Source organism: Fusarium vanettenii (genome assembly GCF_000151355.1).
Source record: "Fusarium vanettenii 77-13-4 chromosome 1 genomic scaffold NECHAsca_1_chr1_3_0, whole genome shotgun sequence".
NCBI classification, from domain to species: Eukaryota; Fungi; Ascomycota; class Sordariomycetes; order Hypocreales; family Nectriaceae; genus Fusarium; species Fusarium vanettenii.
Genome location: NW_003315881.1, coordinates 1961988 through 1980693, shown reverse-complemented (window position 1 = coordinate 1980693; position 18706 = coordinate 1961988). Strand labels below are relative to the sequence as shown.

General features: G+C 53.7%; 4 protein-coding genes across 4 annotated transcripts; 3 read left to right on the top strand and 1 right to left on the bottom strand.

The window, feature by feature from the left end:
• Positions 1 to 808: 808 nt before the first annotated feature.
• NECHADRAFT_98839 (uncharacterized protein) lies at positions 809 to 2184 on the top strand (the record flags this gene model as incomplete). The annotated part of the gene is made up of 4 exons (XM_003054288.1): positions 809 to 849; positions 948 to 966; positions 1046 to 1337; positions 1409 to 2184. The coding sequence occupies 4 exons, from the start codon at positions 809 to 811 to the stop codon at positions 1870 to 1872; spliced, it is 816 nt and encodes a 271-aa protein (XP_003054334.1). The 3' UTR covers positions 1873 to 2184.
• A 5397-nt stretch (positions 2185 to 7581) lies between these two features.
• On the top strand, positions 7582 to 9277 carry NECHADRAFT_31097 (uncharacterized protein; the record flags this gene model as incomplete). Its single annotated transcript, XM_003054287.1, has 4 exons — positions 7582 to 7695; positions 7879 to 8271; positions 8339 to 8794; positions 8849 to 9277. The coding sequence occupies 4 exons, from the start codon at positions 7582 to 7584 to the stop codon at positions 9275 to 9277; spliced, it is 1392 nt and encodes a 463-aa protein (XP_003054333.1).
• Positions 9278 to 9860: 583 nt separating this feature from the next.
• Positions 9861 to 11027, bottom strand: NECHADRAFT_74947 (uncharacterized protein; the record flags this gene model as incomplete). The annotated part of the gene is made up of 3 exons (XM_003053573.1): positions 9861 to 10129; positions 10184 to 10551; positions 10609 to 11027. 3 exons carry the CDS (start codon positions 11025 to 11027, stop codon positions 9861 to 9863), a joined length of 1056 nt encoding a protein of 351 aa, XP_003053619.1.
• Positions 11028 to 15827: 4800 nt separating this feature from the next.
• NECHADRAFT_74945 (uncharacterized protein) lies at positions 15828 to 17497 on the top strand (the record flags this gene model as incomplete). Its single annotated transcript, XM_003054286.1, has 2 exons — positions 15828 to 16069; positions 16123 to 17497. The coding sequence occupies 2 exons, from the start codon at positions 15828 to 15830 to the stop codon at positions 17495 to 17497; spliced, it is 1617 nt and encodes a 538-aa protein (XP_003054332.1).
• Between the last annotated feature and the right edge of the window lie 1209 nt (positions 17498 to 18706).

The following is an 18706-nucleotide window of genomic DNA, read 5'->3' as shown; positions in this document are numbered from 1 at the left end:
CTCTTCAGGGGGGACTACGTACCGTAAGGACGGATATCGGCCTGCCTAGGGACCAAGCCAAGACAAGCCAAGCCCAGCAATGAGAGGTGCTCGCTGCGTGCGCAGTCAGGCTTCCTCGTTCCTCAGCCTGAATTGGATGCGAGCCCGACGACGTAATCCCGTCTCCAGAACCATCAGCTTGAGCAGGGGAAGGTGCAAGGGCATGTCAGGCCTTACGCAGCAGGTCCTTGCTTCCCTTGCGAATTGGCCAAGTTGTCCGCGTGCCTTCCCTTTGATCTCTAGAAAAAAATTGCTCTTCTAATACAAACACCACTTGTCCCATTCACTCACCTACAACCACACACACATCTCTCAAACCGACGTCACCAGGCTCCCATCACGCTTGAACCATCCGTTGCTCGCGTGTGATCGCCAAACCTGGTCCGTCAGATAAAACTCCTACTGTGGGAGCCGCTTCTCCGACCCTGGGGCTCGCTCTCGCTCTTTTCGTCGTCGCCCATAAATTCCCACGCTCAGCCACACTTTGCTCACTTCTACGCTCCACCGACAAGACAACACTGCCCCGCGCTCATACTCCCCCCTGGGCCTTACCGAGAACCAAGCGCAAAAAAGGCACGCAGCCCATCTGTGACGCTCAGTCTAGTCCAAGCCCAGCGGCACTCTTCAGCCGCGCACCACCACTTCAGCCCGACCTCAAAAACCCCCGTCATACTCGACGTCCTACTCGTCCTCCTCCCTTCTTAAAAGGTTCTCCTACCAATCCAACTCTTCTCCAGGACAACTAGACCCTTGGATCACACAAATCACCATGGCTTACAACCGTCCCTTCGATGAGGATGCTCTCCCCAGGTGAGTTGCCCCTCATTCCCCCGCGCCAACCAGCGGTGGTTCTGCGATGCGCCCAAGACAATGTCACGATACCAGTGCTAACCACGCGCCTCGTACAGATTTGCCGAGCCAGACCCCGTACGTTTCGCCCGTTCTCACATGCTGATGCGTCAGCTATCGAGGGAGAAAGCACATCATGTTGACCTTGTATCTGCAGAAACCCGGCCAGTCGAGGACTCCTGCCCCGCAACAACCCCCTCCACAGCAGTATCACCAACAGCAACCTCGATATGATAAGCCCTTGCCAGTTCACCGAGACTCTCGGTCTCAGTCGATAGGCCAGCAGCACGGCTACGGTCACATGTCGCCGCCTCCAAACCCTGGTGCGAGACCGCCTCAGCCTCACAGCCGCCCTACCCTCAATTCGCGACCTCCTCCCTCGCCCGCCCTTGATGGCTCTGGTTCCGACCCTTCGCTTTTGCCCCTATTCCGCGCCGTAGACAAGGATGGTGAGTATCGTCTGCTGACGTCCTCCCTGCAAGGGGGTAACTTTACGAGCAACCCACTGACCCTTATTCAGGGACTGGCCATCTCTCTGAAAGGGAGCTCTCTGCCGCGCTAGTCAACGGTGACTGGACCGCCTTCGACCCCCACACCGTTCGCATGATGATCCGAATGTTTGACTCGGACCGGAGTGGCACTATTGGTTTTGAGGAGTTCTGCGGTCTATGGTCCTTCTTGGCCTCATGGCGAACCCTGTTCGATCGTTTCGACGCCGACCACAGCGGCAACATCTCCCTGCCCGAATTCAACAACGCTCTCGTCGCATTTCGATATCGACTCAGCCCCCAGTTCGTGGAACTGCTCTTCAACACATACGACAAGCGTAACGAGGGTGTCATGAGCTTTGACCTCTTTGTCCAGAGCTGCATCTCTCTGAAGCGCATGACGGATGTGTTTAAGAAGTACGACGACGACCGCGACGGATACATCACACTAAGTTTTGAGGACTTCCTGACAGAAATCCTCAAGCAACTCAAGTAAATGACTAAAATGATGGTGATGTGGTTTTGGAGATTTTGGACATTGAAAACGAACTCCTAGGACTGGAGTGTTACATGAATCAAGTCTCACATGGGACAGTGATACGGCCCTAAGGGAGGAAGCCAGCATGCATGATATGGCGGGGTGTATAACGGAGACGGCTGGGTACATGGAGTGACAAGATGGGATGGACAGATGGATGATACCCTAGGTCGAGGCTGCGGATCCTGACTTAGAGACCGGGACTTGCCTTTGATACATCACATATGAATTTATGTTGAATAACTCGACCCAGTCCCAAGTTGGTCATGCCGTCATATGGGTTCATAAGGCTCTTTAACGACGAAATACCAGATACAAAGTCGGGTTCGGGGCGGTTGTCCCAGGTCAGTTTGTAGGACCTACCTGTGGGTAGCTGGTCGTGGCCACATGGGACTCGAAGTTACCTACACCACTATTCCATCCAAGTTTATATGTTGAGTGACACAAATGCCTTGGCCGTTGATTGAATCGTGCGAAGTCAGCGCAACGAGTGTGATGATGCTGCTGGCAATAAGTGTAGCACAATGAGGCATTCCACCAGGTGATCATTGCCGTGGCAGGCGACAATAAGTCTACTATCCGATCAACCCATACGTATCTCGGTGTAAGAATCTATCAGTCCTACACGTAAGTGCTTAGGGAGTCCGGTTCCTAGTCTCCAATCAGACATCCCAGGCGAACGCAAGAGGAATAGCAATGACCCCTGGACCGCACGGTTCAACAGTTTGACGTCGATTGTGGGGAGAAACGCCACCAAGTAGATATATTGACTGAGTTTCCATGAAGAGATGCTCCAGTCGACGATCTGCTGGGGTTGGCGATCTGCATCTTGGAAACTTTCAAGAAGCTTGGGTTAGTGGCCCTGCGTCGATCCGGGGCTTTCGAGTAACCTGTGAGAGTCATTGGTTTCTAGAATATGCGAACGTGCAGATATTGGCGAGGATGCGGCAAAGTCGTTGTCGTTATGTGTGGTTTCGGGGTCGCAAATGGACCTCTCAGAGAAGCCATTCAGCTCGTCTGCTTGAAGATCAGCGCCGACTGGCCTGGCTCGTCGTTGGAGGTCTAGACTTCCAAGACAACCTGACAGAGAGCCCAGGCTCAACCATCATCCGATAGTTGCATTGACTTGTCTGGTGTGGTCCAGGTCATGGAACACACCAGTCAGTCTGTGTAGAAAAGGTAGCAGATGGGGATGGCCGATGAGATGGGTGATACCAAATCCGCAGAGTCGCATTCCTCCGTTCCAACATGTCGGTTTGACAGCGGGATGCTGTTGTATGCCCACTCACGTTTCTGCAGTGCTTATCGGTGGAGTGATGAGCGACCGACGCGAACTTGGTGCTGGGCTATGTGTCGGTCGGTCGAATAAAATGCTGGTGACATTCGCTACTTTTCTGATAGCATGCTCAAGTAAGTGGTGAGAGCGGCGACTATCCACGGTTTCGACGCTCGATTGGTGGTGGGTTAGGTATTGAGGGTCGGCCGAGTCTCGCGGCTGCTCGGATCGATAAGTAACATAAGGATGTCCAGACTTGATGATTGAAGGAAGGGAATCTCGTTCTCAACCTCATGCTGGCAAGATCGATAATCCTCGGTGAGGGAACAAGGAAATTGAGAAACCTCGTCTCGCCAAACCCATGGCTTTTCAGTCATGGACGACCGGCGTTCCGTGCTCCATCGTCTTACAAGACGGCCGATTGAGAAGTTGGCTAACTGGAAATTGTTCAATGGGCACACCCATGTCTTCAAGGGTTCGGGTTCTGGAACCACGGACACAACGTGGTTATCGCGGCAATAGCATGGTAACCATCCAGTAGAGCCAAGCAAGAGGTGGAGATTTAGGTCTCGAAGGCGCGAACAGGAAGCAGCCTATTGACTCTGCCCTCTTGTCGAGCATGGATGTCGGTCCAAGGTTTTTGTTTTTTTAGTGGTCATGGGATCGAACCTAAGTTGCCCCAAGCTCCGCCCGCCTATGGATTACGACCCGACGACGAGCCTTTTTTATTCCCTCTCTTCGCCAACGCTGTGCAAGTCGAAGGGCTAACCCGGTTGTTTCCTAGGAAGTGAAGCGGCGTGGGCCACGCGGGGAAGCTCTCGATATGTATCTGGGTCCAATACTGAAGATTGGCAGACCTGATATGGATAGTTTCGAGACTCAAGACGTTGCTCGTTCATCTGAAAGCAAAGCCCAGGACAACCAAAAAGCTGGCTACCCTGGAGAAGAGAGAAAAAGACGTTGCCGCCAGTCGTTATTTGTTGCTTGTCCGGCGTCCTTCATCCATCTCCACCCCAGTTGGCCCCCACACGCACTCCCACCTCTCCCACTGGATATTCCCACCCCTTCTCTGGCAGCTGGGAGCTTCCGTACCCGGTTTGTGACTCTGGCAGGGAGCACATCAGCCTTGAGCTGTCGGCGAGCTTCAGCAGTTGCTCGCTGACTGTGTTAGGCTTACGGTTCCAGCCCCGGAAGGTACCTCCGAAGTTGAGAGCGAGGGCGCGATAGTGAACATGTCCGTCATGGAGCTGAGCATCGAGGTACCGTCGACGATTGCCGCTGGGGTGAGATTCGCAGTGGCCGGTGGTTGCGGCGCGGGGTCACCGCCCTGAGGGCCTCGAAAATAAAGCCGGACTTATCGTGGGCGCGACCTCGGTTCCGCGGTCTTGGGTTGGATGTGTGCGCTGCGTTGCGCTGCGCTTCATCCTTCGAGTCTTGCGACGCTCGTTGCCATTCCCGGTCCCTTTGCTCCAGGCGACTCCCCTAGCAGCATGCCATGCCTTGTCACTGGCGTCCCTCAAAGCTCGTTCGTGCGCTTTCAACCGGACCTGCAGCTGGCTGGCTGCCTCGCTCGAGTCAAGCGACAGATTTGACGTGATGGACAGGAGTAAATTCTTGTCCACTCTATTGCCACATGATTTTGGACGTTTCGGACATCAGCTCACCGCCTTCCTAGGAGGCGAACGACCCGATGAGAAGGGTGTAGCGCTTCGCAGCTTTGCCCGAGTCGAATAATAATGGAAGCGAGGGGGAGGACCCTTCACTTGTCTGACTCTGCGCACGCCCATCCTGCACCTTCAACAATGCCGGTTCCGTACTCGTAGGGCGAGGAGCTGCCCGCTCCCCTGGCCGGTGATGTCACCGTCTCACAAGACCCGAGACTGTGGTGACAAGGGCTCCAGGCTGGGCTGTGGGCAAGACTCGTGCCCCAAATGGCTCTGCTGCGCATCAGCTCTTCTCCAATGAATAGAGCTTCTCGAAGCTTGCCCCCCTCTCGCCAGCTACCCTCCACCACCAAATCGAAAAAGAAAATTCCATCATCCCCTTTCTCGAAAGGAAAAAAAAAAGGAGCTGCATACCCCTTAAAGTAGGACATGATTCAATATTCTTCTGCTTGTGGGGGGCAACGACTCTCACGTCGAATCTCTCCATGTCCACAGCTGCGAACCGTCGCATTCCAAACGCCACATCGGCCTCTGAGATTCCAGCTCAAGTTTAGTCGGCCAGGGCTTGAGCTCCAGCTTCCAACAGCATTGTGTAGCTATGGTCCCGTGGACCAGTTCGTGGCGAGAGTCATGCAGAGGTACTCGCCGTGTACATGTGATGACCACGTCCGGAGTTGGCTTAGGGATAGGATCCGTGAGTGGCAGTTGACCTTGGGTTTCGGCCCCGCCGACCCTGGCCGTTCTCCAGACATGGCCAACCTTGGAGGCGCCGGGCCTTTTCTTGCGACATGCTAGGTACCTGTCGCAAGCCGATGGTGTCGACGAGGCCGGCCGGCCGGCCGGGTGTAGGTATTGATTCTGGCACTGGCATCGGCATCGGCATCGCAGGGGGACGTGATCCGCGACCCAGCTCAGCTGGTGATTGACTGGCTCGAGACTTTTGCCTTGGTACTGTGCCGTGGTGGTTAGCTCTGCCTCCACCGATCGCATCTCTTGCAAGCAAGCTCTGGCAATGGATGGACCAAGAGAAGGGGACCTTGAACAAACCTGAGCAAGGGACCAGCTCCACTCGAATGGAGCTTGCTCCCCTGCTTCCTGGCTCTTGGGGGAGCTTCCCAGGGCCTGCAGCACCTTTCACAGGGCAGCAACGTCTGGACATAAACAGCCAAGGGACGTCTGCTCTGCTTCTCATATCAACCTCCATCCGTCCAGACAGGAAGCTCCACCGCCAGGCACCCCCCTCTCCACTGCTGTCACCACCCCTCTCGAGTCATTGCAATGGGAGCCAATTGATTTGCCCGCGCAGGCGCTTGGGCCATGCACTTCTCGAGCTGCTGATGCTTGCTGATGCCTGCTTTGGTGTTGCGCTCTGCTACTGGACGAAGCAGGCTCTTCAGGACCCTGCTGCAGCAGCTTTCTCAAAGGCCTCGAGGATTGCAAGATTGAAAGCTTGCCTGCCCCAGTCAAGTTCCCAGTCCGTCAAACTCGGTCCCATTCTGGCGCCCAGCCTGCAGCCAGACAGAAGGCAGAGAAAGAGTGGCAGAGGTTTTTTGCTTCTCGCATGGGCCTAGAAGACTGCTAGACAGCTCCCGTACCCGCACCCCCGGAGCTACGTCCTGACGCCATTGGTCCCGGGCGATAAGTCGTTCGAGGCAGCTGAGATCGCCAGTGGTGGAGGCGGAGGTCTGGTAGTTGTAGAAGGTATGGGAGAGCTCGTTCAGGCTCTGGCTCTGGCTGTGGTGCCCTTGTCGAGGTCGTCGAGGTTTTATCGCCTGCAGTTTATTGTTGCTGTGCGGAAGCACACTTCGGTACCGGCCTGGATCCGTTGCCCACACGCCCTCCCGCAAGGTTTTTCTCTTGCTGGATGTACTTTTTTTTTTCTCCTTCCCTGTGCTTCTCACTCCAAGCTTGGTCATCTGGTCCGTGAGTGATCTTTGTGTCTGGTGTGTGAGTGTGGACGAGCGAGTGAAACGTCTGGAGCACCAGCACCAGCACCAGCACCGAAAAGCTCTTGTTCTTGCTTGTGTAAGAGAACAGAGCTCAGCTCGGCACCACACACCACACACTCGCCGACACACACCCTTTGTCTGTCTGGTCTGCCTCCCGTCTTGCACTCACTCCTTCGCTCTAGCCTTCTTGTTCGCTCTTATTACTCACCTGTTCTCACACGCTTTACCCAAAAGCATCTTTTGCCTCCCTCCTTCCGTCTTTTTTTTTTTCTACCTTCTAAAGCTCCATCCTCCGATCCATCCTCTTTCCTTTCCCACTCCATCCGTACTTTACCTACCTCTCCTCCTTCCCCTCCGCACCCTCTTCCTTACTATTCACCCACCCTCCTCTCGACGGATCATCCGTCTTCTCTCGAACTTTTTGCTGTCCTCGTCGATTCTCGACGCTTCAACAACGTTTTACAGCATCTTAACTCGAATCGATTCCATTGCTTAGCTTCAACGACGTATCAATCGCAACCTCGCTCGACCCTCACAATCGCATACGCCACTACCGCCGCATAATTGGACCGATTCCGAAACGGTTCCTGTAGCAAGCTTGCTCATGCTCAAGGGCAGCTCATCTCGCTTTTAACGAGCTGCGCCTTGAAATGTCCCTAGCTTTTACAGCTTCATTACCGTCAATTGAAATTATCGCATCTACAACTACAGCTTCATCGACACCATCTTGTCGCTACACAACCCCCGCCAGCAAGCCATTGCGCATGGTGGGGTCAAGATGCCGCCTCGATCTTCCTTAACGTCCTCTTTCTCAATTACAGACTCTAACAATGAAGTGGTTTGTCCCCTTCGAAATCAAGATGGCTCCAGCTGTCGCAAGAGGTGTATCGGAGTAAGTCTCCCACGTCTGGTTTCCTTTTCTCTGTCCCTGCGTCTGGGCTTGGTTCCCGAGCCTGCATCCACCCGACCTTTTCGTCATGTCTCACCACCCTACCGCTCGCCAGTGTACTGAGCTGGAGCGCGTCTCATGTTTCTCGGAAACGTCCCTCATCTGACCTTAAATACCCAAATACAGGAAAAGAGATATCGTTCAATGCAAGAACATATCCGTCGAGCACACCCCGAACACTACATTTCCAAGCTTCCGGCGACCGAAGAGAGCTTCCTGCTAATGATCAATACCCCACCGTCGGAGCGTCGCCATCCCGATCAGACCTCAGCTCCAACAGCTCAGGGTTTGTCCCACTCTCAGCCCGGCTTGCCCCCGCCCGTTGACCACCTTCAAGGCTTTCACGAGCGACACAATTATCACCGCGACGAGTCCAGCAACCCAGGAACTCCCCGCCGTGTGGAGGACCTCGGCGGTGCTGGACCTCCGTCTGGTCCTATGCTTGGCACCGCCAGTGCGGCAGCAGCCCTGGCCGAGCTGCATGGCGTCAAAAGTGAGCGGGACATGGATTTCGATAGTGTAAGTTGAGCTACCCCGCCGCCTATCGATAACAGAGGCATCAGTGACCAGGGCTAATGATGAACAGGAATATTATTCAGATATGGATGCTCGGAGAAGGCCGCGAACGTCAATTGAATTGCCGCCTCTCAACCTCTCAAATCACGATATCACCAGCGACCCGTATTCCTCCGCCAAGTCCAATAGACAGCGCGACTTTCTTCCATCTATCCTCGCAAACTCACCTCCTGGGAGATCATCAACCCTTCCACCCCTCCAACGCCCCCTTGGTCCTAGTCGTCCCCGCAAGCAGTCAGTAACAAAGCGAGGAAGGGAGGCTCACCATAAAAAGAAGAATTCCAGGGGATCCGCAACCGACTGGCTACGGAGAATCCAGAATGAAGAGCGATACAGACCAGGGAATGATAGAAAAGCCATTTCTGTCGAACCCTCTACAGATTTCGGGAAGAGATGGGAAGATCTCATCGACGCAGCTGATCAGGCTGCCTCTGCTGCTGGAGATATTGATGAAGATCGAACTCCTGTATGTCCAGACCCCAATTTTCCCTGCCTGATAACGTTACTAACCACTTAACAGGTCCCGCAGTCTCCGGTCTCAATGCACAGGGCATCTTTGCCGCCATTTTCTCATCAAACGCAATTCCAACCTGGCAATTACCAAGCCTCACCTCTCCAACAGGCTCTCACACCTCCGTCTTATGGTCAAGATGCTGTAGAGCCATTCCCATCTGTTGAGAGTGGTGAGAGCGGCGAAAACTTTCACATTGGGTCCCGGGGGCTTTCTGATTCTTCACCAACATACTCGGCCCAGAACATTCAGATTTATTGTGCCGCTTGTCAGGGTTTCTCCCTGCTTAAGGACTCATATGCATGCACTGAGTGTATCTGCGGCCTCTGCCCGACTTGTGTCGAGGTGCTCATGGCCGAGCATGGAGCACGAAGGAAGTGTCCACGCTGCGCTACAATCGGCGGACGGTTCAAGCCTTTCCAGCTCGACATTAGATGAGTGATTCTTTGAGAATCACTATTTCTTTTATTTTATTTCTTCTTCTTGCTCTTCGTTAAGTTACCATTTAGGGGATTCATGAGGCTTCTTTCACATTGATGCGGCGTTAGGGCATATGATGGGAGCAGATGAACCTGCACACGATCAAGACGGCGAATCATGGTCTCCCCTGGCACCGCCTGTGCCAAATGACTTTCCATTCATTTCTATATAGGGCGCTGCTTCTGCCCTCTTGGGATATTTCTTTTTTGCTACAATGGGCTGGGTAAAGGAGTTTTTGGTTTCAACTCGGGGAACATGGATGGATATTGGAAATATCTCCATGATTGACCCATTGGTTAGGTTTCTGGGTCGACAGAAGGATATAACATCGATCATTACAGACTAGGCAGTCAATAGGAACAAAGGAACTCGAATTGTTAAAGGCCCTGCGTCAAATCAAATTGTGAATAGTCGTGTATCTTTCTATTGATGCATAATAATGTGTACGTGATAGTTACCCAAGCCAAACCAACCCAATGCGTGTACCCATATGACGGACCAAAAACACCTGTAGAGCGAAGATAAGAACGCCCCATTGACTTTACTTCTTGCCTTCCTTCTCCTTCTTGAGTAATAGATCCCTCATTTGTGCTCGAACATTGCGACTGCCACCCAGTTTGGGGCCCTTGAGGACATCCTCAGCCCCAGGTCGTGCAGGTTGGCTGACGGGCTTCTTTTTCCGCAGTTGTCTTTGAGCCACGTCCTCAAGGAACTGTTGGCGGAACTCCTCTGCGAGTCGGTCATCGGCCGCGCCGTCCTCTTCAGCTTGGGAGGTCTTGTTGACCTTGTCGGGCATTTCGTACACGTCCACTAGCACATTGTTAGACCGTATTTCATCTATGGGTCCAGGGGGTATAAACGTACGCCGAGTTTCACGGAGGACTTCTTCAACGAGCTGATCTCGCTTTATGGCGTCGCTGCCACGACGGTTCCGCGGGCGCCACGGCTTGCCGTCCCTACCCAGCCTGGGCTTCTTTGCGCGGCGCCCCTGCGGAACCTCATCGTGGCCGCCCTGCGTTATGCGCTCCGTCCTGGCCACGTTGCGGTCCCTGACGTCGTCGCCGAGGTCAATCTCCATCAGGTGGCCCTGCATGACCTCGCGGCCGTTGGTCTCCTTTGGTGGCGCGGATGTCGCATGCGGCGCGGCGTCGGATCTGGGTGCGGAGGATGATTTGCTCTGGGATGTGTTCCCACTCGCGCGATTAGACAGCCGGGATTCTATGTACTCCATCCTTGAATGATTAGTTGTGCGTGGTGGGAGATGCGGTTCCCCGAGGGGTCAGACGTACATGTGCCTGTCGTTGAGGTCGGCGAGCATTCCGGTTTGGTGGGTGAATCGATTCGCGACGCTATTTAGCGCGGTGTCTTGTGAGGCTTCGTCTGATTCTCGGGGCACGAGAGCGCGCTCATCGTTGATCTCGTCTTCGGGTCGGTTCGAGTTGCGAAAGGCGACGCCGCCGAGTCGTCCTCTCCGCGCGTTTCGCAGCCGAAGCGCCGCAGCGACGGAAGCATCGCCATCATCTTCATCTGTATCTTTCTGCGCTGCTGTGTCCTCGGGTACCGGAGCGATCGCGCTGGCGGGAGACTTTGGAGTGTCGACAGAGTCTTGTTCTTGATCCTCGGTGCGCTGGCGGTAAGCCTTTCGTTTCTTGCCGGCGCGGAACCGTATCGGCTCCGATGCCGCTTCTGTAGTCGGTGCAGTTTCCATGGACGGCTACCGACTTTGCTTGCGAGGGTGTGTGTGTGTGTGTGAATGGTTTGTTTGTAGGTGGTTCAAAGGAAGCTGGGGATGGATTGATCTGCTCTGGGTGACATTCGGTTGGTGACATCAACTGGCCTAGCCAAAACCTTATCTTATCGAGGGGGACCCGCAAATTACCCGCTACAGTGTCTAAGACAAGCTTGCCTTGGGGTTGAGCGAGATTGGATGACATTAAAAGCCACAGCAACTCTAGCTTTGGTTCTCTTGTAAAGTGTAGCTATTATTTATTCAGGATCGGTTTAATGCCCGTAGTTGCTGTGTAACACACCTACCCCATCCCAGTAAACGTGACGACTTGCCTTGTACATCCAAACCGCAACCATGACGAAGCGGGTATGCAAAATTTCATTCTCAGCTGTACAGGCCCATGACTGACATGCCTCGAGGTATACTTTGTCGTTCACGGAACCGTCCAAGGCATGTTTGTCCCGTGTCATTCCAGAGCTCTCAACTGACGTCACCAGGTGTCGGCTTCCGGTGCGAAGCTCTCAAGATGTTCCGGGAGCGGTGATATCTAACCAAGAGCAGATACTTTACGCGGAAGAAGGCTCAAGAGTATGGGGTCACAGGATGGTGCCGAAACACGCGGGATAATACGGTGATTCTAGATGTTGCGTTTGATTGTTTGCGGTTGTACTAACTCCCCAAACAGGTCGAGGGCGAGGCCCAGGCTACCGAAGATATCCTGACCAAGTTCCTCAAGGATGTGGATTACGGACCCAGACACGCCAGAGTGGCCAAGGTCGTAAAAGAAGACCGGCAAATTGTGGAGGGAGAAGACACCTTTGATGTTACACGATAAGGAAACAAGACGCAATACCTAAACGCAGAAACAACACAATCCTACGAGAAATGAGCACTGAGAACAAGCAAGGTATTACTTAGGAAATAAGCCAATACCAAGGTACACCAAGTTTGCCTAACCCAGAACGCTGGCTCATGTTCAATTATATTCTAATGTTATATGATACCCATCGCTAGAACCCTCTTCCCCGCCTCTTGATGACAGGCTTCTTCACAGCTCCTTGCGTCACAAACTTCTTCCCGTCTGAGCCAATCTTCTTCTTCTTCTGAGACCGCTCTTCCTCTGCGTGCTTCCGATCCTCCTCTTTGCGCTTATCGTCAGCCATCTTGGCTTCAATCTCCATCTTCCGGTTGAACTCGACCTCGGTGATTCGCTTCTCCCTCACAGAGTATCCCTTCTCTTTGACAGAGTAGAAGACGCCGCCTAGGTCAGCCAGCCAGTGAGGGTCCACCGCCGTAACTGTTGACACATACACCTTGGAGGTGAGGATCAACTCGTGATACACGACGTAATCGGGAGGGTGTCCAGCATAAAGAGCACTGGTAGGATGTAGCTGTACTCCAAGGTTCGTCCGTAGGTTGATATATTCCCCTGAGCCCTTGTACTTGGCAGCCTGGTGGTAGTATCCGGAGCAGATGCACTTCCGGACAATGTCCCAGTCCATCCCGCAGCTTGTCAGTTCCATCTTCTGCATTCGAATGATATCCAAAAGCTGCTCGCGAATCTCCTTGGCTCGCCTCAACGACTTGGGGTGTAAAAAGTGCTTGACACACCAACCATCTGAATAGCCATTGGCCTTCCAGTTTGTGTAAACTTGGAGGTACGTCAAATGATCAGACTCATGTACCCAAAACTTTTCACGGGCAGCATCAGCCTCGTCCTGTCTCTCCTTGGGCCGGTAAAAGACGTTGGGGACTGAGAGCATGGACACAATAGTGATCATCTCCTCACTGCAGCCATACTCTTCTGCCGTAATAAGCAGCTTGGATAAGGATGGATCCATAGGGAACGCGCTCATTTTCCTCCCTAGTTCTGTGAGTTCGCCAAGATTGTCCAAGGCTCCGAGGGCCCATAGATCAAACATGGATGTCGTGATGGTATCCTGGGGAGGAGGATCCATAAAGTCAAAGTCCAAGAGATCCTTCACACCTAGTGACTTGAGCATCAGGACTGTGTTGGCAAGGTTGGTGCGCTGGATTTCTGGAATCGTTTGCAAGTAGAGGTCTTCCTTGAACTCCTTCTCCGTGAATAGTCGGAAGGCCTTTCCAGGTCCAGTTCGACCAGCACGACCCGAACGCTGCGAGGCATTCGCCTGCGAGATTGGTGTGATCTGGAGGGTATCCATACCAATCTTGGGGTTGTAGACTTTCATCTTGGAGTAACCAGCATCCACCACGTACTTGATACCATCAACCGTCAAACTTGTCTCGGCAATGTTGGTGGCAACAATACACTTGCGTACGCCCGGCGCAGCCTTGTCGAAAATCTTGGCCTGGAGATCTGCTGGCATCTGACTGTAAATGGGCAGGATGCTGAGCTTGGGCGGATCATTGAGCGCATCCAGTCGTTTCTGGATCAGCTCGCAGGTGATTTCGATATCCTCCTGACCCGTCATGAAAACCAAGATGTCGCCAGGGCCCATAGAGACGTGAATCGATAGTACCTGGTGAACAGCTTGGTCGACGTAATCCTCCACTGGGGACCGGTGGAACATGACATCGACAGGAAACGTTCGACCAGGGATGATAAACTCGGGGGCACCACCGAAAAAGTCCGAGAAACGCTTCGAGTTCATTGTGGCAGACGTGACAATGAGCTTCAAATCGCGACGCCGTTGGAGAATCTTCTTAAACAGACCCATCAGAATATCCGTGTTCAGGGCACGCTCGTGCGCCTCGTCCATGATGACGCATGAGTATCTGTCCAGGTCTGGTTCGTTGAGGGACTCTCGAAGAAGGACACCGTCTGTCATGTACTTGATGACCGTCTCCTTGCTGGTGCAGTCTTCGAAACGAATCGCATAACCGACGGTGCTTCCGAGCTTCACCTCCATCTCTTCAGCCACTCGTTTCGCCACACTCATTGCCGCAACTCGACGTGGTTGTGTGCATCCGATCATGCCAGTGCTTCCGTATCCGTCCTCGTGGAGAAACTGGGTCAACTGTGTCGTCTTGCCCGAACCCGTTTCACCCACGCAGATGACCACCTGGTTCTCCCTGATGACGCGGAGGAGATCCTCGCGAACTGCAAAAGCAGGAAGGTATTCCCGCTGCTCCCGCAATGTCTTGCTCTGGCTGAAGTTACTTGCGCCGTCTGATTTCTTCATGTGCTCGCTGAACTTGTTGCCTTTGCGCTCACTGTGTTCCATATCATCCTCAGCCGGTACCGGTAATGCGGAGTCGCCATCCTCGTCCTTCGCCCCCATGATGTTTCCCAGTGTCGTGCCGGTCATGCTTGTAGCTTCCTTTGCCTGTCGTTGTCGCTCTCGCTGTTGCCGTGCCTCCTTGACCACCTTGCTACCCTTTCGACTGAATACAGCCATGTGACTCTGGGGGTCCTTTACCGCAGGGATGGGTTCGAGCTGCTTGGTGAAAATCGTCCTGCCGTCCAAGAATGGGGGTCGCAGATCATGCACCAGCAAATGCACTCGGGTTGTCTCGTCGTCGTCGAAATCGGCTGCCACGTCTCGTCGTTGCGCAACACCTGACTGAAGCATTCGATTCGTCTCCCACGCATCGTTCTCCCGCTGTCTCTGTTCCCGTCGGGCGTCGAACCGGCTCGACATCTTTTCGTGCTGTGCTGATTCTTGCCGTTGTGTTTCCCATGTTGTTTCGTACGAACCAAAGGGGTTATGCGTATCATCTCCAAACGTGTGGCCTCCGTATTCATCACCTCCGTACCAGTCGCGATCCAGTACTAACGAGTCTTCTTCGGTTGGTGCTGGTCCTTCAGGCTCCCGAGGAGGTGTAGGCGCGTACCGCGACTGCGCTCGAGGGGTTGAGCCGCGCGACGATCCATTTTGAAACCTTTGATGCGGGTTTGGGCGCGCGGAATCCAGCCGGCGCCTCTTTGGGTTGGGATTGTATCCGTCGTATTCTCGATCGTCGGCCATTTTAGTGGTGGTGAAGTTGGAGTTGTTGGCCGGACAGTCGAGAAGACGAATCTAGTAACCAGAAAACAATCAAGCTGCCTAGGTGTGAGATAAGATAAGGCGACGGTCACGTGCGCCGTGACATCTCATAGAGGGATGATGAACTGAGTTCCCTTCCTCCATGGATATGAGTGTTCTGTTTATTAATACTTTATTAACTCTGTCTCTTTATATGACTCCTGGATGCACGTACAATCTCAAGATGATCGGTAGCTTGGTTGGTCGAAATAACTGCAATTGGGAAATGCGATCCCAGTACCCTGTACTTCCACGGCATAGTCGAGATATACAACTCAGATGAGGGATGCCCAGACATACATAACAGTCAATGCTTCGGTAATATTGGCGATTGTAGTAATTTCTTGAGATGATTAAGGTGCTTAAATAATATTGTTTTGTACTAGGTAGTGAAACCTCACGCAACGCTTATTGACGCCGAGATCTGGATGACAGCCAAAAGACGCAATTTAAGTCATATGCTTAGAAGTTAAAGATCGTTGATAATACCGAGCGATCTTAGAGTAAAGAAAATAACAAGTAAGTTAAGCTCATGAGACCATCCAGACGGCAGTTGATGAATTTCAGCATCTGCCAAACCACTTGGTAGGTACCTAGGTAGGTTGGTATTTGACCAATGCAACTCAACCTCCAAACCAGCCCAAGCGGATTTTCAAAATCCTTATCGATAAACCCCACCAAGAAATTTTTGGATGAAATTTATCTGGAGCGCCCACCTCTGCACAGCAACTGGGCTTCATCAAGACCATCAGAAGATACCCCGACAGTCAAGATGTCGTCCATGATCACAGCCTCGCAATGGGTGCGCAGGGGCTTCGCCGCGCCCTTCCCCAAGAAGTACACACTCGACGAGGCCGAGTTTGAGCGGATAGCGGAGCTCGCAAAGCTCCAGCTCGACGACGCCCAAGAGGATCTGGAGGAGGCGCAGGAGAGTGCTGCCAAAGATGGCGCCAAGGAGAAGGAGGAGGATGCCGACATGAAGGACGATGACGATAAGCCGGCCGACAAGACAAAGTATGTACCTCGAGAGACGGCTGAAGACATGACAGACTAACAGATACGCCCAGGATTGACATTAACGACGACGACTTGAAAGAGTATGACCTGGAACACTATGACGACGACGAAGACGATGAAGATAAGCCCGGCCAAGGCGAGGGCATGAGCATGTTTGGCAACATCAAGTCGCTTGCCTACTACGAGTCGAATAAGGAGGACCCCTACATCACAATCGACGCCGAAAAGCTGGACGAGGAAGAGGACCGGGAAGACCTCCAGATCCTGGCTACAGACAACCTGATTGTGTCGGCCAAGGTGGAAGACGAGATGGCTCACCTCGAGGTCTATGTCTACGAGGATGCCGCCGACAACCTCTACGTGCACCACGACATCATGCTCCCCGCCATCCCGCTGTGCGTCGAGTGGTTTGACATGCCGGTTAACAAGCCCGACGCGGAGAAGGATGCGACGGGTAACTTTGTGGCGGTCGGTACCATGGACCCGGATATCGAGATCTGGGACCTCGACACCATCGACTGCATGTACCCCAACGCCATCCTCGGCCAGGGAGGCAACCCCGAGGAGGAGAAGAAGCTCAAGAAGAAGAAGAAGAAGTCCAAGAAGGCCAATGACCAGTTCCACGTCGACGCCGTCCTCTCACTGGCCGCCAACCGACAGCACCGCAACCTGCTGGCCTCTGCCTCGGCCGACAAGACGGTTAAGCTGTGGGATCTCAACACTACAAAGTGCGCCAAGTCGTACACCTACCACACTGACAAGGTGTGCTCACTGGCGTGGCACGCGACTGAGGCGACCGTTTTGCTGAGCGGTAGCTACGACCGCACCGTGGTGGCAGCCGATATGCGTGCGCCGGACGCAAAGGCACCCCGATGGGGAGTCGAGAGCGACGTCGAGAACGTGCGGTGGGATCCCCACGACCCCAACTTCTTCTTCGTCTCGACCGAGAACGGTGTCATCCACTACCACGACATCCGAAATGCGCCGTCCGACCCGACGCACACCAAGGCGGTCTGGACGCTGCAGGCCCACGACGAGTCGGTGTCGTCGTTCGACATCAACCCCGTGGTGCCCGGGTACATGGCCACCGGCTCGACCGACAAGACGGTCAAGTTGTGGAACATCCAGCCGACTGGGCCGTCGGTCGTGGTCTCGCGCAACCTCGATGTCGGAAAAGTCTTTTCCACCACGTTCGCTCCCGATCCGGAGGTTGCGTTCCGTCTCGCCGTCGCCGGTAGTAAGGGTACAATGCACGTGTGGGATACCAGCACCAATGCGTCGGTGCGCAAGGCCTTTGCTCAGCGGGTGCCGGAGCAGAGCGACAAGTCTGAGGACCGCCTAGTTGGTGTGAACAAGGACGATGACAGCTCGAGCGACGATGAGGGAGATGAGAAGGAGGGTGATGATTCGATGGATGAGGATTAATCGAGAATCCGGCCATGCCGAAGAGGTGAATCAGGAAGAGAAGAAACCGATATCCCCGATCTGGATTGGAATCATGTCTCACTCGACCCTTATGGCGACCCTAGTGGACAATGTCTCTGGCCCATATCGAAGCCATGTCTTGCTCGATTGGGGACTCCCATAAACAACGAGCTTGGAGGAAACACACCGGCGTACAAGGACTGTTTCACAGCGGGAGGATTGGATGAATACAACGTGGACTAGATAGATTAGGCAAACGGGAACGGAAAAGCAACATCCTCAAACATCACAGCCCGTTTTGGGTCAACGGGGCGAAGCGCATAGCATAGGATTTGCCCCTGCAGGACAAGGCTGAATCAAGTGAACCTATGCACACAAGACCGAGAAGCCGTGCAAAACTGTTCCGTGCCGTGATTGAGCAATTGATCATGATGCTCTTGTGGATGGGTCGACTCATTAAAGATCGGACCCGATTGCGTCAAAGGCGCACAAAATAAGCCGGTGGCACTTGGCGCAACTCATCGTACGCTCACAGACACTTGTACTATCAAAAGTAGGTTGTGTAATTTGCCTTGCAAATGAGTCCTTGTGTGCTGCACCACAAGATCATGAGAGTGAGAGAGCTTGTGCCAAGGTCTGGTACCTGCATGGCATGGCCGTGCTGGGATGACGGTGGTGCATGATGAGTTCCAAGACAGTGAATGTGGTGGTTGAAGCTGTGACCCTTCTTGACGTTCGTTAATCGACAGCGGAGGATCGTCCAACCAAAAATACCACGAGCAGGGGCCTCCTCCGGCTGATGGCCTCTTGTCTCCTCTCCTCTCATATTAAGGCATCCCTGCCCAAAGGAGACGGGCGCGAAGCAGGGGTTTGGGAGGAACTGTAATGTGACCTTGTGTTGTTTATCGAGTATCCTTAGTGCGTAGGCGTTGGCGTCAAGGTCTAATGAGTGATGAGTGATGATGAACTGGTCTATCATGCTCTTTAGTCGTGCGTGTTCTTGCATCTCGTCACGTCCGGATCGCTTCCCAGGTCTCCAGCTGTCGCCTAGCCGGGCCCGCTTGCGCAGGCACAAGGGGACGTGTCCAGGGGCCTGAAACAGGAGGGACGGTAAGGGCGCTCGAGGCGTCGAGACAAGGATCCAATGAGCGAGGGACGGCTGTTTCTCGAGCGGGATCAGCCATGACCCCGATGGAGGCGAACCTGGGC